Source organism: Salvelinus alpinus, chromosome 35, assembly GCF_045679555.1.
Source record: "Salvelinus alpinus chromosome 35, SLU_Salpinus.1, whole genome shotgun sequence".
Taxonomy (NCBI): domain Eukaryota; kingdom Metazoa; phylum Chordata; class Actinopteri; order Salmoniformes; family Salmonidae; genus Salvelinus; species Salvelinus alpinus.
Window position 1 is genome coordinate 20,792,583 of NC_092120.1, and position 25,958 is coordinate 20,818,540.

General features: G+C 45.7%; 2 protein-coding genes across 3 annotated transcripts in view; one reads left to right on the forward strand and one right to left on the reverse strand.

Annotated features, from left to right (window-relative positions):
- Window positions 1-25,958, reverse strand: part of macf1b (microtubule actin crosslinking factor 1b) — a 46,327-nt gene continuing 20,369 nt past the window's right edge. For both annotated transcript variants that reach the window (XM_071383216.1, XM_071383215.1), the window contains 34 exons: window positions 25,809-25,893; window positions 25,154-25,398; window positions 24,817-24,936; window positions 24,449-24,556; window positions 24,134-24,352; window positions 23,351-23,554; window positions 22,547-22,778; window positions 21,920-22,146; window positions 21,569-21,691; window positions 21,366-21,467; window positions 20,739-20,840; window positions 20,405-20,569; window positions 19,987-20,142; window positions 19,644-19,841; window positions 19,153-19,281; window positions 11,852-12,022; window positions 11,390-11,545; window positions 10,986-11,192; window positions 10,650-10,769; window positions 10,327-10,496; window positions 9,851-10,010; window positions 9,504-9,698; window positions 9,059-9,184; window positions 8,295-8,438; window positions 7,646-7,834; window positions 7,431-7,545; window positions 6,292-6,461; window positions 5,986-6,148; window positions 5,555-5,709; window positions 5,335-5,409; window positions 5,056-5,173; window positions 4,593-4,747; window positions 4,015-4,135; window positions 1-2,419 (listed from right to left, as the gene is read on the reverse strand). In XM_071383216.1, coding sequence (XP_071239317.1) covers window positions 2,394-2,419; window positions 4,015-4,135; window positions 4,593-4,747; window positions 5,056-5,173; window positions 5,335-5,409; window positions 5,555-5,709; window positions 5,986-6,148; window positions 6,292-6,461; window positions 7,431-7,545; window positions 7,646-7,834; window positions 8,295-8,438; window positions 9,059-9,184; window positions 9,504-9,698; window positions 9,851-10,010; window positions 10,327-10,496; window positions 10,650-10,769; window positions 10,986-11,192; window positions 11,390-11,545; window positions 11,852-12,022; window positions 19,153-19,281; window positions 19,644-19,841; window positions 19,987-20,142; window positions 20,405-20,569; window positions 20,739-20,840; window positions 21,366-21,467; window positions 21,569-21,691; window positions 21,920-22,146; window positions 22,547-22,778; window positions 23,351-23,554; window positions 24,134-24,352; window positions 24,449-24,556; window positions 24,817-24,936; window positions 25,154-25,398; window positions 25,809-25,893 — 5,151 coding nt within the window. In that variant the 3' untranslated portion in view covers window positions 1-2,393. The remainder of the gene's footprint in view (window positions 2,420-4,014; window positions 4,136-4,592; window positions 4,748-5,055; window positions 5,174-5,334; window positions 5,410-5,554; window positions 5,710-5,985; window positions 6,149-6,291; window positions 6,462-7,430; window positions 7,546-7,645; window positions 7,835-8,294; window positions 8,439-9,058; window positions 9,185-9,503; window positions 9,699-9,850; window positions 10,011-10,326; window positions 10,497-10,649; window positions 10,770-10,985; window positions 11,193-11,389; window positions 11,546-11,851; window positions 12,023-19,152; window positions 19,282-19,643; window positions 19,842-19,986; window positions 20,143-20,404; window positions 20,570-20,738; window positions 20,841-21,365; window positions 21,468-21,568; window positions 21,692-21,919; window positions 22,147-22,546; window positions 22,779-23,350; window positions 23,555-24,133; window positions 24,353-24,448; window positions 24,557-24,816; window positions 24,937-25,153; window positions 25,399-25,808; window positions 25,894-25,958) is intronic.
- Window positions 15,180-18,772, forward strand: LOC139564028 (nuclear factor 7, brain-like). The gene is made up of 6 exons (XM_071383220.1): window positions 15,180-15,715; window positions 17,128-17,223; window positions 17,314-17,544; window positions 17,633-17,655; window positions 17,737-17,864; window positions 17,973-18,772. Exons 1-6 carry the CDS (start codon window positions 15,323-15,325, stop codon window positions 18,494-18,496), a joined length of 1,395 nt encoding a protein of 464 aa, XP_071239321.1. The 5' UTR covers window positions 15,180-15,322; the 3' UTR covers window positions 18,497-18,772.

Below are 25,958 nucleotides of genomic sequence, written 5' to 3' on the forward strand. Positions count from 1 at the left end.
TTTCATTACAAATGGTTTATTTTACAATGGACTTAAAACATTATTAGTTTCATTCTTCTACAGTGTTCCTAAATTAGATACCAGTACAAGCACTGGATATGGAAATGGACTTGTACAGTACAGAAAGATAGGGGTGCATAGCAGTAGAGGAATCTGGCTATCGTGTTTTTTACAGTACATTGAGATTCTGTATTGCCCAACATTCTCACATTGAAGCGTAAAATGACAATGGAATGAATCGGAACAAAGGAGTTCGAAATTTCGTTTTTTGTTTTTCTTAATCAGAACTGCATAAACCCAAATCTTATTGTGTACACACATGTAAAGTACACAATCCACTGCTTTTTTCATGTAAGATTGTACCTTTCTTGGACCAGTCTCAATAAAAACAAAAACCCATACTTAACACATACCCATACACACACTTGCTAACAGTGGTAACAAACACACAGACTTGCTTACAGTGGTACAATTGACCAGATATACAGTAAACCATAGAGAAGGCAGGCACTATACAAGATTAAGCAGGGACAAGTCCAGATGCCATATATAGACAAAATATGTGTACGGTGTCCATTTTAGGACATCGTCAGCCTCAAGCCTCACACCTCATCTGTCTGAGGTAGAGTTGAGGGTGTAGACTTTCACACGCGGGTCACATGATATACAGTTTTCTTTGGGTTTATAATATTGATATGAATTGTAGCACCGGCACAGTCATGGTGAGCGGCATCAATCCTTTGTCTGATAGTTGTTGTATGCAGAAGTGTAATTGTTTGAGACACACGTGGGGAACGTTTGCTCTAGGAAAGAGACATAAATGAATGTGTTGGTTTGCCTAAAATAGTCCGAATTAAGACAGAATGGAGGAAAGAAAGTCAAGATCTCATTGAGAACTACACGTTTGTATTTTGGGAGGGCCACACCCTCTGTGAAACCCTATAGAAACACAGTTGTTCATCAGAAATACAATAAACTCCAGTCTATTTCTCTAGTCCTAAACACTGAAACGAAGTGAATTAAACCACAAAAAGGGTCGCCCCCCACACATACAGAACCGAACCAAAGAAAAAATGCATTCCATGGGGAGAAGTGCATGCGTGAAGAACACAACTTGCCCTTCAAATGTCCCGCCATATAAAACCTCCAGTGACTACACAGCGGTAACATAAAAAGTACATCTACAATCTCACAGTAATGTTCCACTTCAACATTGAACCCTTAAACATCAAAAGGCAAAACCAAACCTGAGAAAATAATCTCAACAAAATAATGACCCATGCCCATCTTCATACATGTTTTGACCTTCAAATGTAGCATTTAAAACAATACTTACAGGACGTTAACAAGAAACCTTTAACTGACAGTGTATCATCAGTTCAGGTTGAAGTTGTAACATGAAAGAGCAATGTGGCCCCGCCAGCAGTGTTTCCTTAGTCTGGTCCCAGATCTGTTTGTGCTGGCTTGCAAACTCCTATGGACGTTGTTGGCGAAACAGTACAAGCAGATCTGGGACCAGGCTAGTCTATCCTATTATGTCATGGGAAAAGAATTACAACGGTGAAAGATGATGGAACCATTGGCTCTGTAGGTTTTGGCATCATCTTTTGGAGGGTCTGTGTCTTGTTATTAAACACAGGGCCTACTAGCACACCTTCACGTACTTGCATTTGAGCGCATTTTACAGACCCACTTATTTCAAAGGAGAAATGCAGTACACCCAGTAACATAAAGGAACTAATTATGTCGGTCGCTGATGAAATCCTGACTTCATATAGCTTAGAAAATGATCATCCAGTTGCTGCTAATACACGTGTTTGTTCTTGTAGAGTTTTGTGATTTAGCGTCAGGCCACACCGTTGCTTGATCGCAGCTTGCCCTGACATCATTATAAGGACGCAGGGTAAAAACAAATGTTGGAGCTCGATTGTAAGCTTTGCCGATAGCCGCCATGCGATTCGTATCCATGCAGACTGTTCCAATATCTTTACCCTCGGATACTGTCATATTCGGAAAACCAGTATCGAAGTTGTATATGGATACAGATGATCGAAATGATGACTATATCAATATAACGACTCAGAGAGGTGAGTAGTGGGTTATGTCCAGGTTTAGGTCAGAGGTCATGTCCAGATCCCTAGCTGACCAATCGGAGGCTCTCCAGAGAGCCTGCAAACACAGTGTCCAATAGTGTATCTAGCCCTTTTGTATCACTTCTGAAGGTTGTGGAGTTTGTGACTGAGGCCTTGTCTTGTTGGTCTCTCTCTTGCTCTCTCGCTCTCTCTCTCTCTCTCTCTCTCTCTCGCTCTCTCTCTCTCTCTGGACCCCAAGGCTGTAGTGGAGCTCATCACTGTAGCGTTCACATGATGCACGTTGTGGACATACCTTCCTCATCATGTGGGTAGTCTTTCAGCTTCCTCTGAAAAATACGCAAAACAAAAGCCATCATTTTTATTATTTTTTTCAACTTTATTTAACCAGGTAGGTCAGTTGAGAACAAGTTCTCATTTACAACTGCGACCTGGCCAAGATAAAGCAAAGCAGTGCGACAAAAACAACAACACAGAGTTACACATAAACAAACGTACAATCAATAACACATAAGAAAATAAAAATAGAAAAATCTATGTACAGTGTGTGCAAATGTAGAAGAGTAGGGAGGTAGGCAATAAATAGGCCCTAGAGGCGAAAATAATTACAATTTAGCATTAATACTGGAGTGATAGATGTACAGATGATGGTGTGCAAGTAGAGATGGGTGCAAAATAGCAAGAGGGTAAGTAATAATATGGGGATGAGGTAGTCGGATGTGCTATTTACAGATGGGCTGTGTACAGGTACAGTGATCGGTAAGCTGCTCTGACACCTGATGCTTAAAGTTAGAGAGGGAGATAAAAGACTCCAGCTTCAAAGATTTTTGCAATTCGTTCCAGTCATTGGCAGTAGAGAACTGGAAGGAAAGGCGGCCAAAGGAAGTGTTGGCTTTGGGGATGACCAGTGCAATATACCTGCTGGAGCGCATGCTACGGGTGGGTGTTGCTATGGTGACCAGTGAGCTGAGATAAGGCGGGGCTTTACCAAAGACTTATAGATGACCTGGAGCCAGTGGGTTTGGTGACGGATATGTAGTGAGGGCCAGCCAACGAGAGCATACAGGTCGCAGTGGTGGGTAGTATATGGGTCTTTGGTGATAAAACAGCTGGCACTGTGATAGACTACATCCAGTTTGCTGAGTAGAGTGTTGGGGGCTATTTTGTAAATGACATCGCCAAAGTCAAGGATCGGTAGGTTTAGTCAGTTTTACGAGGGTATGTTTGGCGGCATGAGTGAAGGAGGCTTTGTTGCGAAATGGGAAGCCGATTTGAGATTTAATTTTGGATTGGAGATGCTTAATGTGAGTCTGGAAGGAGAGTTTACTGTCTAACCAGACAGCTAGGTATTTGTAGATGTCCACATATTCCAGGTCAGAACCGTCCAGAGTTGTGATGCTAGTCGGGTAGGAGGGTGCAGGCAGCAATTGGTTGAAGAGCATGCACTTAGTTTTACTATCATTTAAAAGCAGTTGGAGGCCACGGAAGGACTGTTTAATGGCGTTGAAGCTCATTTGGAGGTTTGTTAGCACAGTGTCCAAAGAAGGGCCAGATGTATACAGAATGGTGTCGTCTGCGTAGAGGTGGATCAGAGAATCACCAGCAGCAAGAGCGACATCATTGATATATACAGAGAAAAGAGTCGGCCCGAGAATTGAACCCTGTGGCACCCCCATAGAGACTGCCAGAGGTCCGGACAACAGGACCTCCAATTTGACACACTGAACTCTATCTGAGAAGTAGTTGGTGAAACAGGCGAGGCAGTCATCTGAGAAGCCAAGGCTATTGAGTCTGCCGATAAGAATGCGGTAATTGACGGATCCAGATTTGAATCCCCATCATGTCAGTGGAGGGGATATCATTTGAACTTCACTATAATTGCAAGTCCATTTCCATTCACAGAGGGTTTATTTACTGTACACACCTGATGGTGAAAGAGAATCGTCATCCCCCGCAGTGGAGAACTGTAGATCTGACCCCAGAGCAGCTATGGAGCTCCTGGGCCGGATGCAGCGGTCGCCTGAGAGACTCCTCCGCAGTAAGGCCTGGAACATGGGCTTAGAGATGAGTTAACCATGATACTAGCCATCTCAATGACATGAATAGGTGAGCTTACCTTATTGCTTTGAGGACTATCATACTACTACAAAGGAGAGTGTGTTGTTTTTATCTATTCTATTTTACTTAACTAGGCAAGTCAGTTAAGAACAAATTCTTACTTACAGTGACGGCCTAGGAACAGTGCCTTGTTCAGGGGCCTTGTTCATGGGTAGAACGACAGATTTTTACCTCGTCAGCTCGGGGATTCGAGCTAGCAACCATTCAGTTACTGGCCCAACACTCTAACCACTTGGCTACCTGCTGCCCCAACAGAGTGTGTTGGTTTGGGTCTAGTACAAAGTTACAGTGGTAAGCTTACCTTGTTGGTTTGTAGGCTTATACACAGGTAGTGATATGACTGTTTCTGGGTCTGGTAGTACACTACGATGGAGGGGATCTTACCCTGCGTGTTAGGGGGCTGCTTGGGGCCGAGGCGCTGCTGTAGAGACTCAGGCTGGAGTTGGACCTGCTGACCGTCAGGGTTTTAGACGAGCCTCCTCTCCGAGAGTTGTTGAACAAGTACTTCTCCTTTATCTTTAGGTTCGTCCGACCTTTCACTGTGAAATAAATAACAGACGTCAATGGTCATTATGAATCTGGCTTCATTTTTGGAGGATGTATTGGATGCGATGCTAGTGGAAATGGATTGTATTAAAAGCATGGGAAAAGAGCTCTACAGAGTGCTTCTTAGGTCCCCATGGCCGCTGTCCCCATGCTTTCTGGACGTTGCTAAATAACCAGCTAACAAACTTCAAAACGGTTTGGATGAAATGACAACATCCAAGATAAGACGAAAATAAACTAAGAGTTAAAAGATTATTTTTGAGAATTATACGGTCCTACTGCACTTCAAGTCTCCACTAACCTCTACAAGGGTCGTTCTTGACCAGGAATTCATCAAGTGCTGTCCAGCCTCCTCCCACCCGTACCATCAGGGTACTGCGCAGGATACGCACCATCCGCAACTGTTGGGAATCCCCAAACTACAGCAGAGACCAACGAAAAACATAACTGGTTTTAATAGTCTGGCATTACTCAAAGCAGTAACAACTCTATAACCAACGTTTTCCCTGGGTTCAGTTAAACACATGTTCCTTGTTCCAATGACCTACATACAATCAAAAGGTCAAAGGTTAAAGGTCACCCTGTAGCGGTTGGCACTGATCTGCTCCACCTGGAACCTCTTGGGACAGTTGCACTGAGACACCTGTCGACCCACCTGAGGGAGATACAGGAGTCAGTCAGTCAGACAAGGTGTAATACGGTGTAATATGTAATACGTAATAAGGTGTAATACGTTGAACTGTATGCTGTTACACCGTTGAAGATCATGGGCATGAAAACAACTCTGGGAGACATTTCACCTCCTCGTTGATCTGATCTGCATCTAGCGTCCTCCTGTAGGGATCCCGGCTGGGATGGAGGGCACTCACAAACTCATAGTAGTCAATGAAGCCGTCCCCATTCATGTCAAAGATATTGGCCACCGCATTCATCTCCAGGGAGTTGGTGGGGAATTCTAAAAAGGTCATATGTGGATATGTTCATGTGGATTTGTTTAAGTTTTAGACTTTGAATCCGTGATGGGAGTTGACATTTCAATAACATTTTAATAACATACGGATCAAAGTTTTCTGCTGATTAAGTAAGGCCATCGTTCTCTCCAGGACATTAGTGCCAAGTGGCAGTCTTATACATACATCAAATCAATAATGAATGGGTGTTGAGTAAATGAACGTAGGGTTTGAGTGACAGATGCTGAGAGGCTGGGAGTGGGGATGGGGGCAGGGCTTACTGGATGCCAGGACGTTGTCGATTAACTCCTTCTTGCTGATTCGTCCATCCTGGTCCCTGTCGATGTTTCGGAACACATCTAGGATCCGAGACTTGAGGTGGCTGATCCACTGCATGTAGCGCTTGCGCCAGACGTTGAAGTCGAAATTCGCAAATTCCTCCATCTGGTTGTGGAAAATCAATAATATTAGCGACAAATGACATTAACACTGTACAACGAGTAATTTATGTCCGATTCTGAAGCTATTGAAAGGGAAACGAACTAACTAGCGCTAACACATAGGTGGCCGTATGTTGTGCCAGTCACCTCTTGGAGTCCCTGCTCGTGCTGCTCTAGGCGGCCCTGTCTGGCCAGAGCCAGGAGCCAGAGTTTCTGCCAGTGGCTGACCAGCTGACACAGCTGAGGGGTCTGAGGGTCCAGGTTCTCCAGAGGGAGAGGGACTAGTGTAGGCTGGAGTTTCAGAGTGCTCCTCCTCTCTGGAGCAAACACAGAAGATGGATACCTCAATTAGCTTAGTATCTACAAACTTCAAGGAACATTTTACATTAACATATACAAGATTGCATAGTGGAGAAGGTACGGTGGGATTCGATATGGTCGGTGATCTGTTTATTAACTCCGGTACGGTCCGGAGGAGAGATGCTGGGTCCCGGTGGAGGACGTATTGGACCCTTCAATGCCGCCGAAGTCAGTCCCTCTCCTTGTTCGGGCGGCGTTCGGCGGTCGACGTCACCGGTCTTCTGGCCATCGCCGCTCCACCTTTCATTTTCCATTTGTTTTGTCTTGTTTTCCTGCACACCTCGTTTACATCTCATCATAATTACTATGTGTATTTAGCCCTCTGTTCCCTCCATGTCTGTGTGGGGTATTGTTTATTGTCAAGGTTGGCACACTTCCGGCTGGTTTGCGCCGGGTCTTGTTTTGTACCCGTGCTTTATGGCAGCCGGTACTTTGTACTTGGGTTTTGTACTTTGTGCTGCCTCACTTGTTCTTTGGGCATTTGTTTTGTGACGCGGTTGCGTTCTGTTCTAAATTATTGCCTCAGTAAAGTGCTTTGTCCACTCATCTCTGCTCTCCTGCGCCTGACTTCCATGCACCAGCTACACCCACCGCCGACAGCAGGCCAAAACTCGATCCCATCAAATTTCTTTCAGATGGTCTTTTCAAACAGCTCTTACACTAGAAGGACATTATCATAATTTTCACAATTTCCCACTATTATTCCAACTTCATAGTGTGGAAATATATATAAAACACAGGACAATTACGTGTTTGACTGCATTGGGCCTTTAATGTAAAATTAGTCCATGTTTGACATAATCCCTCGAAAAATGTGCACGTCAACATTTTAATATGGCTCAGATTAGAGCTGTAAGTAAAACAGTTATTCAACAAAATACAAAGTCCCTAAGCCAAGTGGTTGCTAACCCTAACCCTTCACTTACTTGTCAGTGGCTTGCGGCACGGTGAAGCCTGCTGTTTGGGGATCAGCTTCTGTTTGCAGGATTGTGTGGCATGTTCAACCTCTGGTAGTTTTCGGTTCAGCTCCTCCATGAATACCTGGAGGAAGGAATGGTGAGTTATTATTTGAGTCTTAACAAAAACAATGTTTACAGTCTGTAGAGACGGTGGTTTGAGACTGTGTGTTTATGTACTATACCATGTGTTGGACGATGAGTTCCTGGTTGTGTTCTATGCTCTCAGCCGGTGGCTCCTGGTCTCTGAGGTTGAGGGCCTCCTCGGCGGATGAGATCCAGTCCAGTAGGCGCTGTAGCTTCTCCCGCTCAGCCTCCAGAGCAGACAGGCTGGCCTGGATCCTCTGGCCCTGCTGCTGGGCCCAAGTCTGCACCTGAATCAGAGAGAGAGAGGGAACACCAGCAAAAAGTCACACCTGAATTCTGTGTCGTCTAAAGGGAATCAGGAAAACCACGTAACAGAAAATGACTAACTGCAGACTGACTTGACTGACTGCAGATTGACTGACAGGCTGCCAAAGCAGCAACAAAAACATAATTTATATTCAAAATGGATCAAACATTCACAGTTTTTTTGTGGGGATGGTCAATGTAAAATAACCTAGTGTAGCAGGCGTAGAAAGACGCCTGAGCAGAGTTCCCACTTCAGTTTTTAGGGGAAGCAGAAGTTTGGCTGTAAAATACTGTCTCCCTGATAAACCGGACGTTAGTGTTTTCTGGCGACTCCGCAAAGGCTAATTTAAATACCTCCGAGAAATAAGGCTACAACGCTCAAGTCATATCTATTATATTTTTGTCCTACGTAAAGTCCCAAGTAGGTAAGAGTGGACTCACCTCTTCGTAGCGGGTCTTGGTGACGCTGATCCAGGACTTGAGTGTGATGATGGAGTCTGGGTGACAGGAGGACAGGATTTCCTCATTCAGACACCGGATGCTCTCTAGCTCCATCTCCTGGGAGCGCAGGGAAGTGATTGACTCCTGGACACAGGGCATAAACACAGAGCTCATTACACCCCCTGTCTACTGGGTAATGCCATCAAAACATAAAACTATGAGTAAATACAAAATGATCTGTATCTTGAAAGTCAATAAAACTGAAAAGGCAACTACCTCCCTCCGGCCATCTGAGTCCATCACCATCTTTCAGTCGAGCCCAACCTCTTCATCATGGCCTACCCTTAACCCCACTATCCTCACACACTCTTCTCAAGCACCCACTATCTTCCACTTACTCACAGACACACAACACCTGCTCGCTCAGTCATGCACTGACACATCACACCTTTTCCCTTCCTTGAGCCCAGACCCGACTCTTTGTTTCATGTTTTTGTCCTTTTGTTTAGTTCGGCGTTGTTTTGTTTTGATTTCAGTTTCTTGTTTTTCATTTCTACAATTTTAAAGCAACTTTGGGTTCTTGAAAAGCGCTTTATAAATACCATTAACTATTATTATTGTTATTATTATTATAAAAAGCTAGATAAAGCATCAGGCTTTTATAACTTGTATCTTGCAACCTCTACAAGCCCTGATGTTAATATGCTATTTATACACCTTAATAATGGAGGCTACAGTCATATTAGGCCTAAATGTCTACCTACCTCATGTTGTTTGCGGAAGGCCAGCAGAGCTTCCTCCTCCTCAGGGATGACCCCGTACCTCAGCACCCTCTCTGCTTCCGCCAGATGCTCCAGGAAGGAGTGGACCAACCTGTCAAACTTCTCAGCCTGACAGAGACACACATATGAAAGGACAATGAGATAAGCCATCCTCCATGGAAAGACATAACAAGACATTATAAAGCCTCAAGCATGCTAATAACAAGTCATAAATCATTATACCCGCAGGCTTTAAGTAAAGTGTTCAGAAAGGATAGGCTTTATTGTCCAAGAGGGGGGAATTTATCTTGGACGATTTCTGGGGGCTCATCCGAGATGTGAACTTTGATATACCCTGTCCACACTAGACAATTACATAACATAACACTGAAGATAAGTCAGTGTGATCGTGATCGTAAAATGTGAATGAGACAGTATGGTGAGTTACCTGTTGAAGGGCTGCCTCCAGCCTGGCCTGCTTGGATACGGACAGTTTACACACGTCCTCCCAGCGTGCCTCCAATTCGTCCATTTGCTCCTGCAACCAATGGGCATCAGCAGTGCTGCTCCTGGTCAGGTCCCTCACCGAGCGTTTCAGGGTCCTAATGCACCCGGCTCGCTTCCCCAACTCCTTCTGGAACACCTGAGAGTCCAAGAGAATGTCAGCTTGAGAGGAATTTCATACCCCGTACTGCTGTCACAGTTTACAAGCCTCAAAAAAGGCATTTTTATGGTGTCCATAGGAAAGCCTCAATATCTTATCGGATCACATACACAGAATGTATAAAAAATGACCTTGTGCTTGTCGATCAGATTGTTGACCATGTCTTTTTCCCCACCGACAGGTACGTCTTCAGCCAGCTGTGGCTCTGCTCTGTATAACCAGTCATTCAGGGCCTGAAGGGCGTCTGTGAATCTGCCTGAAAACAGCAGTGCTTCCTCCAGTTTGTGTTGCCTGAGGAAAATTTGATTGGATCATATACTCTGTCAAAGTTGCCATGTTGCCCAAATTGATTCCGATCACAATCCACTCTCTATCCCTACTCTTGGCTTTGATGTTTGCAGATCCCTTCAATGTTTGCAAATCTGTAAGGTGGAAGCAAAATTGTGGATAGTCCACAACTATTTGGATTGAACCTCTCCTATCCCTTCAGGTCTACAGATATCAAAGGCTTAGGGGAAGAGGTGGGGAGCGAATTGGGACCAGTGTTTTAAATCATTTTAGGTGTGTGGAAATGCTATTTCCCTCATCAGTGCATTGTGTCCCTCACCTTTCCATGGATTTGCCACTGATGGTATCCCATGAGTCCCGGAGCTCAGAGAGCAGGTTCTCCAGGTGCTGTCTGTCCTGGGTGCTCTGAGACCTCTCATGGAGGCCCCGCCCACTCTTTAGAGTGGCCTCGTACATGGGTCGCTTTGAGCGCAGAAGCTTCTGGAAGTCCTAGGAGCACACATACAGAAAAATACAGGAATAAAAGGGATAGTTCAGTGAAATATGTAATTTATGTAAAAACTATGGATTTAAATTATACATTCCAAGCTAGAAAAATATTCACAAGAGCTATAATTATTTCTATCATTCCTTTAGGCCTACCTTCTGTTCGGTGAGCTGCAGTTTAATTTCCTCGTAGTCCACAGCGATCTCTTTATGTGTGTCCAGCGTCTGCTCCACCTCAGTCATCCAGTCCACTAGCAGGCGCCAAGATTCACTGAACTGAAATATTAGAGTTTAACGCACGCTTGTTATCATGAGAGCCCTTCTAAATTGGACTTTTGAAACTGAGGCATTAACTGTTTGGAGGGTCATTATGAGTTACTCCATAGAGGAAGTTGTAAAAAATGACTATGTGTGGTGGAAAATACAGAATAGTTAATAATGACCAAAAAAAAACAATATTTCAGAGAATAACTGATGGTTCTGTATCTCTACCTGTTTTGCATTCTTCTTGACGTTCTCTAGTGTTCGGCCCCTCTCTGTGGCTCGCTGGTGAAGTTTCCTGTAGCGGTCGTGTACGGTCATGATCAGGTTGTGAACCACGTCACAGTCCTCCTTCCTGCTCAACTCGGCCAGCCTGGAGCCTGCACTCTCCACCACTGTCTTCTTCTCACCGTAACAGTTCACCTCACTCACCAGAGTCTGAGGGGGGGGGGGGGGGGGGATACACTATGATTTATCATATACACGCAGACATAATTTGCGCATGCACACCCACATGCACAAACATACACTGTAGTCTCACACACATAGACACACAAATGCATGTGTACATGCATGCTAATACGCACGAACACAAACTCGCATGCAGGCACAGACACACACACACACAAACCCACCCGGTGGTCTTGAAGCTGGCCACAGACTGTGTCCAGGACAAAGCTGGGGACAGGCAGGACTCCTATGGCCTCCTCACACTTGGCCATCCTGGTCAACAGCTCCTGGACATTACAGTGGAACTCCTTCGCCAGGCTCAACCCTTCGGTTAGCTTAGCCTACGAACAGAACAGATACCACACTTTTACTCAGGTCGTTCACAAACGTACTGTAGTTAATCATCCTGTCCTTAGGCCCCTCGTCGGTGTCACTTAGCCTGGTCCCAGATCTGGGTTGGAAGTAAACTGACTGAAAAAGGGAGGGACTACCTGAACTTATCCAGTAAGAAATGCTCCTTTTCCTTTTCTGTAGCTAAAACATTGCTGCAGGCCCCAATGAACACAACCCTGTATGTGATGTTAACAATGGTCCGAGGAGTTGGCCAAAGCACGTAGATCCGGGAGCAGGCTAAGTCTCACTCTCACCTTGCGGTTCTGTACTTTCCCGTAGACGGTAGCCCACTTCTGCTCCAGGATACAGAGGCTGTGTTCCGTGCTGGAGCCTCGGGTCACGTTGCTGCTCTCCAACATCCTGCGGATGGCGTTCCTCACGTCTGTGTAGGCATGGAGCTTGGAGTCCATCTCATTACACAGTTCCTGGGGCGGTACAGAGAGGGAAAGGGAAAGGGGGATACCTAGTCAGTTGTACAACTGAAGGCCTTCAACTGAAAATGTGTCTTCCGCATTTAACCCACCCCTGAGAGGGGCGTTTAAAAGACACACTAAAAGAGACTCTAACACATGTGTTAGAGTTTGGCGTAGGCCTTGTGGTTTACGCAGCGGACTCTGGACCACATCCCCTTGCAATCGGGGATTGAACCCTGCTCAGCATCCACTATGTCCACTCATACACAGTACGTCTCCCACTTTCCTTTCAAACTGATATATACACTGCTCAAAAAAACACTAAAATAACACATCCTAGATCTGAATGAAATATTCTTACTTTTTTCTTTACATAGTTGAATGTGCTGACAACAAAATCACACAAAAATGATCAATGTAAATCAGATTTATCAACCCATGGAGGTCTGGATTTGGAGTCACACTCAAAATTAAAGTGGAAAACCACACTACAGGCTGATCCAACTTTGATGTAATGTCCTTAAAACAAGTCAAAATGAGGCTCAGTAGTGTGTGTGGCCTCCACGTGCCTGTATGACCTCCCTACAACGCCTGGGCATGCTCCTGATGAGGTGGCGGATGGTCTCCTGAGGGATCTCCTCCCAGACCTGGACTAAAGCATCCGCCAACTCCTGGACAGTCTGTGGTGCAACGTGGCGTTGGTGGATGGAGCGAGACATGATGTCCCAGATGTGCTCAATTGGATTCAGGTCTGGGGGACGGGCGGGCCAGTCCATAGCATCAATGCCTTCCTCTTGCAGGAACTGCTGACACACTCCAGCCACATGAGGTCTAGCATTGTCTTGCATTAGGAGGAACCCAGGGCCAATCGCACCAGCATATGGTCTCACAAGGGGTCTGAGGATCTCATCTCGGTACCTAATGGCAGTCAGGTTACCTCTGGCGAGCACATGGAGGGCTGTGCGGCCCCCCAAAGAAATGCCACCCCACACCATGACTGACCCACCGCCAAACCGGTCATGCTGGAGGATGTTGCAGGCAGCAGAACGTTCTCCACGGCGTCTCCAGACTCTGTCACGTCTGTCACATGTGCTCATGTGCTCAGTGTGAACCTGCTTTCATCTGTGAAGAGCACAGGGCGCCAGTGGCGAATTTGCCAATCTTCGTGTTCTCTGACAAATGCCAAACGTCCTGCACGGTGTTGGGCTGTAAGCACAACCCCCACCTGTGGACGTCGGGCCCTCATACCACCCTCATGGAGTCTGTTTCTGACCGTTTGAGCAGACACATGCACATTTGTGGCCTGCTGGAGGTCATTTTGCAGGGCTCTGGCAGTGCTCCACCTGCTCCTCCTTGCACAAAGGCGGAGATAGCGGTCCTGCTGCTGGGTTGTTGCCCTCCTACGGCCTCCTCCACGTCTCCTGATGTACTGGCCTGTCTCCTGGTAGCGCCTCCATGCTCTGGACACTACGCTGACAGACACAGCAAACCTTCTTGCCACAGCTCGCATTGATGTGCCATCCTGGATGAGCTGCACTACCTGAGCCACTTGTGTGGGTTGTAGACTCCGTCTCATGCTACCACTAGAGTGAAAGCACCGCCAGCATTCAAAAGTGACCAAAACATCAGCCAGGAAGCATAGGAACTGAGAAGTGGTCTGTGGTCACCACATGCAGAATCACTCCTTAAATGGGGGTGTCTTGCTAATTGCCTATAATTTCCACCTTTTGTCTATTCCATTTGCACAACAGTGAAATTTATTGTCAAATTTATTGTCAATCAGTGTTGCTTCCTAAGTGGACAGTTTGATTTCACAGAAGTGTGATTGACTTGGAGTTACATTGTGTTGTTTAAGTGTTCCCTTTATTTTTTTGAGCAGTGTATATATATTTTTTTATGTACAAAATATTATTCTTTATGTATGCAGTCAAACGGCCATCTACTCACTAGTTACCGTCCACCATAACGGCGTAGCACAGGAGAGAAATAGCCTATTGACTAATGGTCATCTTTTTGCAAATCGGTTGATATGAGGCTGCGATAAACGTGACACCGTTATACTCTATTGAAAACAATATTGAATATGCCCTCGGAGCCATCGCCATCAATACCTTCCGTCCCTCCAGAGTCTGTGCAGCAGGAAGGAGCTCTACAGCACAGTGGCATTGTGACATTGAACAAAGAGGATGAGGTTATTTTGGAACAGGCACTGAGCATTTGTACCCGGTCCTCTCTCAGGACCCTCTGGGGAGTGCCAGTGTTGTAGTACTCAAGTCCAGTTTAGCGACTTGACTACAACACTAGGCCCGGCATACTGACACTGTGCCGTCAGCTCAAGAGGAAGATCATATTTTGGTACAGGCACTGGGCTCTAGCACCCTCTCCTGTCCCAAGGACCCTTGGGGATGTGCGAACCACACTGACACTCTGTACTGTCAGCTCCGTAACACCCTGAGAGTGGCGTGAGACTGGTGGAGTGGTCTTGATGCACTCCAGAAGGCGTCTGTCACGGAGACTAGACCCGGGGAGAATAGTAAGAGAGAACACTATGTCAAACTGCCGAAGCTCATTTAGAACCTTGGGGGATTGACAGCCATCCTCAGCCCTAATAAGGGCTGCTAGCTTCCTGGCTGCCTGGGAGGGAGAACATTGGACAGTGTGAGATAAGAAATTAATCACTAAGCCTGTGTCCATCGCAATGTCTGCCTGTCGCTCCATCTTAAAGAAAGAGAGAGAGAGATGGCAGACAATAACATTTAGTTGAAGCTCTTGGAACTGCTTGCTAATAAGATGAAAGCATACCTAGGTACAGGTTTCCTCTGAATGGGATTCACTGTGACTTTTCTCCACCAGACTTTAAAGGTAAAATGTTACATCTGTATTACAACAGTGTCACGGGGTGACCATGTCTTTATGTTTACACCGTTTAAAGCAATACCTTCATCATTTCCATGTCTTCACCATGTCTTCACAATGTCTGGAACTTACTGACATCTAGTGGTAAAGAGGTGTGCTCACATAGGCAAAAGTCCTCACAAAAAGTCAGTTTTTGTTGTTTTATGTCACTCGAATAGTTTGTACAATATTTTGCCTTTGATAATTGTTTGGCATATTGCTATAATCATAAACAGTTGACACTATTTTCCAAGACTGAGTTTCTGCACGGAGGCAGAGTGAGTTTGGTTTCTGTTATGTTTCTTGGTAACTCGTGGGAGGAGTCCATTTTAATCATATTAACATGCCCTTTGGTCCAGCCACGGCTCACGTCGACGAGGAAGGAACGGCACAGACGATCCTTGTGTGTGAAAGAGAATGGCTGCCAGTTTGTCTCTCTTGGAGGGGCACCTCTCTTGTCCCGTGTGCTGTGACATCTTCAGGAACCCCGTGGTCCTCAAATGCAGCCACAGCTTCTGTGAGGAGTGTCTGCGGAAATCCTGGAAGGATATGGAGAATCCGCTGTGTCCTGCATGCAGGGCCGAGTGTTCATCTGAGGAGCAGAGTTTAAGCCTCGCCTTAAAGAGCCTCTGTGATTCCTTACGGAAGGGGGGTGAAAAGGTCGGATCTGATAACTGCCGGCTCCATGGAGAGAAACTTAAAATCTTCTGTTTCGACGATAAACAGCCCATCTGTGTTGTCTGCTACACATCAAAAAAACATAAAGGTCATGACTGTTATCCCATTGAGGAGGCTGTGCCGGATTTGAAGGTGAGACCATTTTGTAAACTTTTTGTTTACTCTGCTTTCATTTAACTGCCAATGTATCTCCCTCAGTGACGAAATAAATGTCTTAATCGGCGTTATTTTCTGAGTTGAGTGGACTTTGAGTTGAATTTGAAAAGGCTTGTTGCGTAAAGTTACAAATTCATGTTTGCCTGTGGAAGGCAATGACAAAAGACATTGCACAAACGCACTTCCATCTTTCAAGTTGACGAGGAGAGCTCAGCACCAGAGAGGAAACCACTATCTACTCTCTTTGGCAACACGATTTCCCAACGCGCCTTCCGTTGGTCTTGTCCTGGACCCGTACTCAAAAAGCGTCTCAGAGTAGGTGCCTGGCTCCCAAGTGGATGGGCCTATGCCCTCCCTGGCCCACCCATGGCTGTGCCCCTGCCCAGTCATGTGAAATCCATAGATTAGGCCCTAATTCATTTACTTCAATGAACTCATTTCCTTATATGAACTGTAACTCTTGTTGAAATTGTTGCATGTGGTGTTTATATATTTGTTCCGTTTAAATTATACACTGGATAGGTGCGATAAAATAGTAGTATGGCTTGGGTATTCGAACCAGCGACCTTTCAGTTACTGGCCCAAGGGGTAATACCCTCCCCTATAGGTTCAGGTTTGCGGCCGGAGTCCGCACCTTTGGGGGGGAGGGTACTGTCACGCCCTGACCTTAGAGATCCTTGTTATTCTCTATGTTTGGTTAGGTCAGGGTGTGATTTGGGTGGGCATTCTATGTTCTCTATTTCTTTGTGTTTGGCCGAGTGTGTTTCCCAATCAGAGGCAGCTGTCTTCCATTGTCTCTGATTGGGGATCATACTTAGGCAGCCCTTTTTCCCTCCTTCAGTGTGGGATCTTGTCTTTGTTTGAGTGCATGTAGTTTGCACGACGAAGCTTTTCGTTCGTTGTATTGTTTATAGTTTTTTTCTTGGTGGAACATTTTAAAGAATGTACGCCTACCACGCTGCACCTTGGTCTCCTTCCGACGACAAACGTTACACATATACTGTTCCCCGAGGGGTTCAGTCCTTAACACCACCTTCTCAAATATTTATCCCACTATCCTTTATTCTGCATCTGTCTGAATAAAGTACAAAACCCTTTTTTTTTTTTTTTTAAAGTTGTTTTTAAACATATCAGTGGAGTGCCCAGCAGGAGGTTAGAGGACTTCAGATTTTTCAACACAAACAAATCAAGGCAACCAACCAGCTACAATACGATGTCTAGTTACATTTGAGCTAATATGCCCAAATGTTGAGCAAACTAAAAATGGTATTGCAGCTGGTTGCCTAGATTTTTTGAAGCTGAATCAACACATATTTGTTTTACAGTGTGACAGAGTTGTGTATTAAAAAATAAAGAAGATGTGTTGATAAGTACCACTTCCAATCTAGAGTGAAATCCAGATTGTGGTTTCCACTTTGAAGAACAAACTAGCAAACAAGAACACAGCCAAGATGCGTCATCAAAGCTGGGAGGAGCACATAAAGGTAGCTATCGTAATATAATTTAAGCAACATACAAATTGGAGTGAGCACTTGAGCAATGTTGAAAAGTGAGTTGAACATGTTCTATTGTAGGGCCAGGCCCAATGTGCAGAGGAACAGATAAGGAGGGAGTTTAAGAAACTCCAGCAGTTCCTAGAAGAGGAAGAGACGGCCAGGATCGCTACCCTGAGGGAGGAAGAACAGCAGAAATCTGAAGTGATGCGAGAAAGAGCTGAGGCATTGGCCAGAGAGATCACAACCCTTTCAGAGACAATTGTAGTTGTCGATAAGGAAATGGAAGTGGACAATATCACATTCCTCAAGGTAAGGGGTCTGTCAAAATGTTTCAAAACCTGAAACTATTTCTCTCTCTGATATCAAAAGTGACGTGTGTCCTCGTTCTTTTTTATAGAACTACAAGGCCATACTTAACAGGTAAATCAATAAAAAAAAAATCTAAATATCTATATATTTTTTCCATATCACTGACGCCATCCCTTTTTTTTTTAACCATAGAGCCGATTGCACATTCCCAGATACTGCAGATACTGAGGTAGTATCAGGAGCACTGATTGACATGGCCAAACATGTAGGATCTCTCAAGTTCAAAGTTTGGGAGAAGATGCTTGAGTTTGTTGACTACAGTGAGTGCACCCCCCCCCCCCCCCCAAAGAAAATGTGTTTCTCTACTGTGTCTCCCACCAATATAGTTCAATATTAATATACAACATCTCTGCACACATCCCTATTAGCTCCTGTGATCATGGATCCGAACACAATGTCCACTAAGTTCACCCTCTCTGATGACCTCACCACTATGACATACTGTGACGAGAGGCAGAGTCTCCCAGACAACCCCGAAAGGTTTCTTAACGTAGGAGTGTTGGGTTCTGAAGGGTACAGCAAAGGCACCCATTACTGGGACGTGGAGGTCGGAGATAATGATAACTGGATCTTAGGGGTAGCCAAAGAGTCTATTCCACGCAAGACGCAAGTCAAAATGGAGCCTCAGAGTGGATTATGGATCATCAAATACATCAATGGGAAATACAAAGCAGGTATACAACCGTACGTCCAGATCAAGGTAGATGAGAGCCCACGAGTGATCCGAGTACAACTGGACTGTAACAAAGGGGAGGTGAAATTCTTTGACCTCGCCAAGAACACTACCCTGTGCACCTTCAAAGACAACTTCACTGAAAAGATGTTCCCATACTTTAACAGCGGAAGTGTGATTTGCCCACTACGCCTTTTAGGAAAGGCAAAAACTAGCTAAATTGCCAGGGTCAAGTGAGGACAGTGAGTGCAGGGTCAAGTGAGGACAAAATGTACTAACATATGAAATGATGTAATGACATTATGTGCTGACTAGCTGGAGGGTTGTGACGATAGTTTATGACTCAAACTCCGTGTAATTAACAGTGAAGCGTGCCTTTGATAATAAGACGCACTGCCATCTCAGAAGTAACGAACAAGTGTTTTAAGCAGTTGATACAGTATATAAAAACATGTCGTGTCAGTAATACAAATAAATAATATATGTAATTTTCAATTGTTCCTTCCTAGTCATTCAATTCACACTTGAATTTACACATTCAAGGGAAAAAGTTTGAATTAAAGAGACCAACTACTAGACGGGGGTTATCCAGCTATATAGATATCACTGTTGCTCGATGCCACACTGTAAATGTGCATACTCAAAGAGTAGGTTACTCTGAGCTGAGGCAAAACCTTGTAAAAAATCATACAATTACAATACACATTGGGTTTTAATGAGATACAGTTGGATGGGGAAAGTGTTCTCATCCTATATTATTATGAATCTCTGAACTTGGAGATCATTTTTTCCCATCAAGGCACAGGACCGTTTCAGTTACTAGATAGGTTACTGCGGCAGGATACAGTTGGTGTGAGGTGTTGGGTTGGCCTTACCAGATGTGCGTTGAGCCTCTCGCTGGCAGAGTCAGGCATCCCCCACACTGTCTTACTGGAGGACAGCCTCAGGTCTGTGTTCTCCAACCACTGAAGAAGGTCCTGGATCTCCATGGTAACATCTTGGACCTAGGGTAGAAAAAATAAAGATAAATACATTTCTGACAACCACATTTATAATAATTGAATCATCAATCACTAATCTGTTACGACTGCAATATTTCTTATTTGACTAAGTCTGATTCAGACACTGACCCCTAGAGGGCACCACGGAACAGATGATCCTTCAGTACTGTGGACTAATGACTAATGACTAATGACTAATGATATCGCAATGTTGGGAGAAACCTAATAAGTAGCTAGACCTAAGACTTAAGTAATAAGTCTGGCATCTCTTTGCGAAAGTGAATGAGAAAGAGAGATGGAGGGATCATGAAAAATAACCTTTAACTTGCCTCTTGGTCTATTCCCCATTCCCAATCTCTCCTCACCTGACTGAGGTTGTTCTCCAGCTGTAGCTGTCTGCGCTCTGTCTCACAGCGGACAAACTCCCAGCGTTCGTTCAGCTGCTCCAGCCGCGGGTGCAGACCGTGAGGGCTGTCCCCAGTCCCCACCTCCAACAGGCCCCGCCCCGCCTGGTTCAAAGACTCCACCGTACGCACGTGGGACATGACGTCATTACGCAGCACCTAGAGTGGGGAGAACATAGTACATGCATATCCAATATATCCAATAGTATCATCCTTCCTCAAACACACACACACCCATAGGTGTCAGAAGCATTAAAATGGCATCGATCCCAATAAATTGTGTTGATTCATTTAAGTCACGGACCTTGTGTTTGGCCAGCTCTATCTCGCATGCCTGCAGGTCGATGCTGATTGGCCGACTGCACTGGAGGAGGTCGGCTGTGTGGGAGAGCCAGGTGTGCAGCTCATCCAGAGTGTTCTGGAACTGACCCAGACCCAGCAGGGAGCACTCCAGCTGATGCTGCAACCACAAGTAGTGAAAACACATGAACGCATTGTCCGACCTCTTCAATACCATAACCCTAGCCATTAGAAAAAATACTGAACAGGCGTCGGATTCCTGAACACAGGCTGAGCCTTATCCTAGACTAAATAAACATCCTCAATGGAATTTCTCCATGGAAGGTGCTTCTTAATCCAGGACTCGGATAAATCTGTGTCAGGGAAACCAGTCCCAGCCAAATGAATTCCACATATTGATGAGTGATTGAGTGTAGTCTGACCTGTCTGCTGACGGTCTCTGCCTCCAGGCTGTCCCAGCGCTGTCTGAAGTCACACAGGGGAGAGACAGATCCGGGACGCTCCGAGCCTGGAGACAGCCTGCACACGAAGCGGTGGCTCAGGCTCTCCATCTCGATCTTCTTCTGGTATAGCTCCCGTTTAAACTCCTGAGGAGAAAGGGGCACAGGTTTCATATACTTTACAGAGCTGGCAACGTGGAAAGACCTGTCAGATTCAGCAAGATACTCGAAGGCTTCGTGACAATTACGACAATTATTGAGTTTAGAAAAGAGTGGGAGCTCTTCAGTATGTTCTGTCTGTGTAGAGTAGACTCACCTTGAGATCACACAGCTGCTCTTTGACTGACTCCAGGTCAGTTCCTACCAAGAACTCCTCTGTGGATCTCAGCTCTGCTGACTTGAGCCACTCGAAAAGCCCCTGTGGAAAAACAAGAAACAGATTATTTTTTATATGATTAAAAACATCATTCATTCATATACGCACAAGTTTGTGTCCCAAGAGACTATGAATAGTTGCTATGTGTTTTGAAGTGGTGAAATAACTTCCATATTGAACAATGAAACATTGCGATCCTGCTGACTTGTACAAGTGGCGACACCGAGGCTGGCTTCCCAGACCTCGGGTATAGACTGTGTCTCTCACAGTTAACACCATCAACACCATTTGTTTCCCACTGGCAGGGAAGTGCACAGTCCGTCAGTCACTCATCACCAACATTACAGGGAGCTAGAGTCTGGTTTCTGCCATTGCAATTGACATAAAAGACTAGTGGAGGTCTTTGTTGGCAAAGGGGGAGTTAAGAGGAGAAGCGGCAGCCAAGCAAAGCTATGTGACAATACGGATATGTTAGTGACTAGCTCCCACACACAGACACGCACAAACACACTCACGAATGCACTACACATGCATGCACGCACACGCACACATACTGTACACACGCACCTGTATGGTGTCCTGGTAATGTAGAGCCATCTGTAAAGATTCCTCCAGCTTTTTGTGACACTCACTCCAGAGTTTACTCACGTTGTTCCATGTGCAGTAGAGCTATGGAGTCAGCGATGAAGTTGTTTAGAAACACATTGGGAAATGATTGCCTTATAAGAAAATGAATATTAAAATGAACGTTACCTCCCCTTACTCCTCACCTCATCTAGGCTCTTGGTGACGTCAGGTTTGTCTGTATCCCCACATGCTGACATCAGGTCCATTCCCAGAATGCCAAGCGTGTCCAGCTCCCCCTGTAGACTGTCAATGTCCTTCCTGAGTGTCTGTAAGGCGATATAGTCAGGGGTGCGAGATCCCACAATGGAATCGGTAAGAAGGGAGATAAATAGAAGCAGGCAGCATAAAGTACATTAGTTGAAATAGATCGTCTTGGATCGTCTTAGTACCTGACAGAGGACGAAACAAACACCTGACAGAAGATGAAAAACACACATTCACGGGAAATCTTAAGCAGCTAAGATCCAACCAACAGCTCCACCGGCCGCAGTTACCTGCATGGTCTCCAGGCTCTGGCGGATGGTCTCTGAGTCTGTCCTACTGGCGTTCAGGTCCAGGACAGCCTGTTGGGCATCGTTCAGGCCGGCCGACACATCACTAACATCGCTCCAGAACTTGAGGGCCAGGTCCAGCAGGTTGAGCAGCCAGCCATCTCTCTCCTGAGCCTGCCTCTGAGCCTCCTCCCACAGCTGGGTCAGGCTGGACACCTGCTCCTGGATCGCTAGGTAGAACACGGAGCACAGTCAATATAATACATTGCGTTTTAGTCGTTTAGCAGACACTCATACACATGTCAACCACATATCACAATCATTGCAAGTCACAGTGACATCTCTGTGTTTTCTCTCAAATTACGTTCTCCACACACTCCAAAAAAAATGGAACCCATTGTAGGTAACCTAGGCATAATCTCTGTCAAAGGTGTTTCAAGATAAATTCATGACACACAGGCAAGCAAGCAAAACACCTGCTATGTATTCTCCCTCTCCAGATGTCTGCTGCTAAACAGAAAAGCTCCATATTGATTGAAACAACTCACACAAAAGAAAGTTACACACCCTTTACACTCCCAACCGTTTAAGGCAAAGGACCAACATTTCGGCACTTGGTGATGAGCGTACCTGTACCGATGGAGGCGTCCCACGCTGCCAGCGTGTTGGCCAGGAGCTCGTCAGCCTGGGTCCGGACACTCCCCAGCCCCAGCTCCAGCTTGGAGAGCTCAGCCAGGGTGTGCTTGTTGTCCTGTAGCTGCTCCTGGATGCGTGGGGTATGGCCCTGCAGAGAGACTGGAGACTGCATGTGGCCAAGCAGACGGTCCAGACTCTCTCTAATCAGCGTCATCCTCTCATTCAACTACAGAGACAAGACACCGTTGTGTCACTGTGTGTATGTGACGGTCAAGCGTTTACATGTGTATAGCCTATTCTCACAGTATGCAGTGTCTGGCGAGACTGCTATGTGTTCTGTATTTAAGTATACATGTACCATGTGTGTGTCTTCATGTGTGTGTCTTTACGCACGTGTGTGTGTGTGTGTGTGTGTGAGTGCGTGTGCTTCGGGTGTGTGTGTGTGTGTGTTTGTGTTGCACGTGTGTCTTTCTTTAATTATATATTTTTTAAACGTTAACCCTTATTTTACCAGGTAAGTTGACTGAGAACACATTCTCACTTACAGCAACGACCTAAGGAATTGTTACAGGGGAGAGGAGGGGGGATGAAGGAGCCAATTGTAAACTGGGGAGGATTAGGTGGCCATGATGGTATGAGGGCCAGATTGGGAATTTAGTCAGGACACCAGGGTTAACACCCCTACTCTTACGATAAGTGCCACGGGATCTTTTTGTGACCACAGAGAGTCCGAAAGACAGTCTCCATGCAGGCTTGCGTGCCCGTGTGTTCATGCAGCAGTGCGTGTATAACTGTCACCTGTGTGTATCTTGGCAGGGACTCTTCCAGCAGATTGGCAGCCTCTCTGACCCTGTCCCTGATGGCCCTGTGCTGCTCCTCAGCCTCCGCGGCGCTATGACAGAACTCCTCCCCCTGGGCGGGGCTAAGCTCTGACAGACGCTTCCCCAGCGAGCACAGCCGTGCTATCAGAGGTCTATGCTCTGCTATGGACTCCCTTAGGCCCTAGGTGAGAAACAGTTAGGGGTTATAGAAATAGATCCCTAGACACATAGATCTGGGTTGTATTCATTAGGGCACACAGTAGTAAAACGTTTTAAAACTGAAAACTAAAAGAACAGTTTCTTATTGGACAAATTCAGATAATTCCTCCACGTTTTCTTCCGTTTGGTACCTAATGAATATGACCCAGATAACTTTTGGGGCATGGTAAAGGCATTGTAGAGTGCACTTAAATGGCTATGTTTGAAAAACGAGGAGTCTCAATTCTATCTCTGAGAACTGTTGAAGAGGAAAGGTAAAACGGGTCACCTTGTCTCACTTTCCATTAACTACCGAGGAGAATAGAGATGTCTTTATGTACCTGTGGGAATGTTCAATGTTATCCTTTCAGGAAGTAGATTAAAGTACACTAATGAACGGAGCCAAAAAATCTACAAAGGAAGAACAGTAGAACAGCACATTTGAGCAGAAAACGGAGGGGGAGCTATGAAGTCTAAAAGGGCATCATTGTTGAACAGGGAGAAAAAAGACGACAAAAAAAGAATTGTCACTCCACTCAAAGGCAGGTCTCTGCTACAGTACCTGTAAGAGGTCCTGTTGTTCTCGGAATGCCTTGTAGCTAATGGTGCTCAGGGAGAGCTGGCCAATGAGCGCTTGGGTTTCCTGTAGCCATGGTGACACCTCAGCAAAGCCCTCAGTGAACTGGACCAAGAGGGACTGGGCATGCTCCAGCTGCAGGACCACGTGGGAGTTGGTGGCTGACGTGGTGTTGCATTGTTCCTGTAAGGCATCCAACGGGGTCTGGGGAGATCGGATGACAACAGCTTTAACGTGACCCGTATGCTAGTAGTGTTTTATATTCAGATGATATCATGGGTAAGATGGTACAGTGTGTACCTGCAGATCCCGTATTTCCCCTTCATCACCGTATGTCTGCAAGATTTCAGCGATCTTCACCATCTTCTCAATGTTGAACTGGTGTTGCAGAATCTCCACCGCAAGGATCTTCGTGTACACAACACACAAAAGCATGGCATATTTTACCATCTAAAATGAAGGTAATGTAAAATACTGTGCAAACACACAAGCCTCTGCAAACCAAGAAATATTTTCAAACTTCACACATCATCAGACCTCTATACAAATCTACATAGCTGGTTGTAGAACAAAGCATGGCATATGTAGAGGTGGATGAACGGGCTTGTAAAGGGTGGCCCTAAGGGACAAAGTAGCTTTTAAAATGTAGTTCCAATGGGTCTCTTCACCTTCTGTTCATAGAGTTGGGCAGAGATAAGCTCAGGCTCCAGAGTAATGGCTTTAAGTTGCTCCAGGCCCAGGGCAGTGTCTCTGAACCAGGCCATCTCCTTCACCACAGCCTGCTCCAACTGACAATAAATAACACACACATACAGACAGGTTAACAAAAGTACACATTGCTGTCTAGTTGAAGTGTGTGCAGAATTCCTATCATCCTTATCAGAAGACTATCAAAATTGACTAAATGCACAGGACCCAATGAGTAGTCGTGACTGGTGAGTAAGCAGTCCATCAACCTCATATCAGTTATGTACACAGGCAACATTGCTACGCCCCGCCTCTTACCCTCTGTCTCTCTGCAGCACAGAGCACCGCGTCTCCACCCCCAGTCTGCCCCCCAGCAGGCCCCAGCAGTTCCCTCTCGATGCGGCCCAGCCACAGGTGGAGGTCTTCCTGGCTGGAGGTGCAGCGGCTGGATGCCTCCAGGGCCTGCTCCAGTCTCTGCAGCACGTCACCACTGGTCAGGCTCAACACCGAGCAGCGTATCCTCAGGCTGTCCACACGCTCCTGCACCTGCTGGGCTTCCTCTTCTGTGGGGACCACACCAACAGAAAGACGTGTAGGATTAGCATTTTGCTACACTTAGCATGTGGATAATCTTAGCATGTTGGTACTCTTAGCATGTTGGTACTCTTAGCATGTTGGTACTCTTAGCATGTTGGTACTCTTAGTTATTACTATTAGTATGTAGCATTGGGGAGAATAGGCTCATGGTAATGACTGGAGCGGAATGGGTGGAATGGTATCAAATACATCAACCACATGGTTTCCATTTGCTCCGTTCCGGCCATTATTACGAGCCGTTCTTCCCTCAGCAGCCTCCTGTGGTATGTCGCTTCTCATGTTGTTTCTCTATGTAAGTCATCTGTTGATAGATTTTGTGTATCGGTAAGGGTTAACATTTACAAACGCATTGATTTTGCAACAGTCATTTATGTACCTGAAATCTTCTCCTTGAGGTCATGACCGCTCTGTTGAATTTTCACCAAGTCAGCGTTTTTCGCCTTGATCTCTTCCACCACAGCCTGAGGGGTAATTCCAAAAATATGTCAGCCATTTTGTGTCAGACGATTTCTCCGCCCACCAGCCT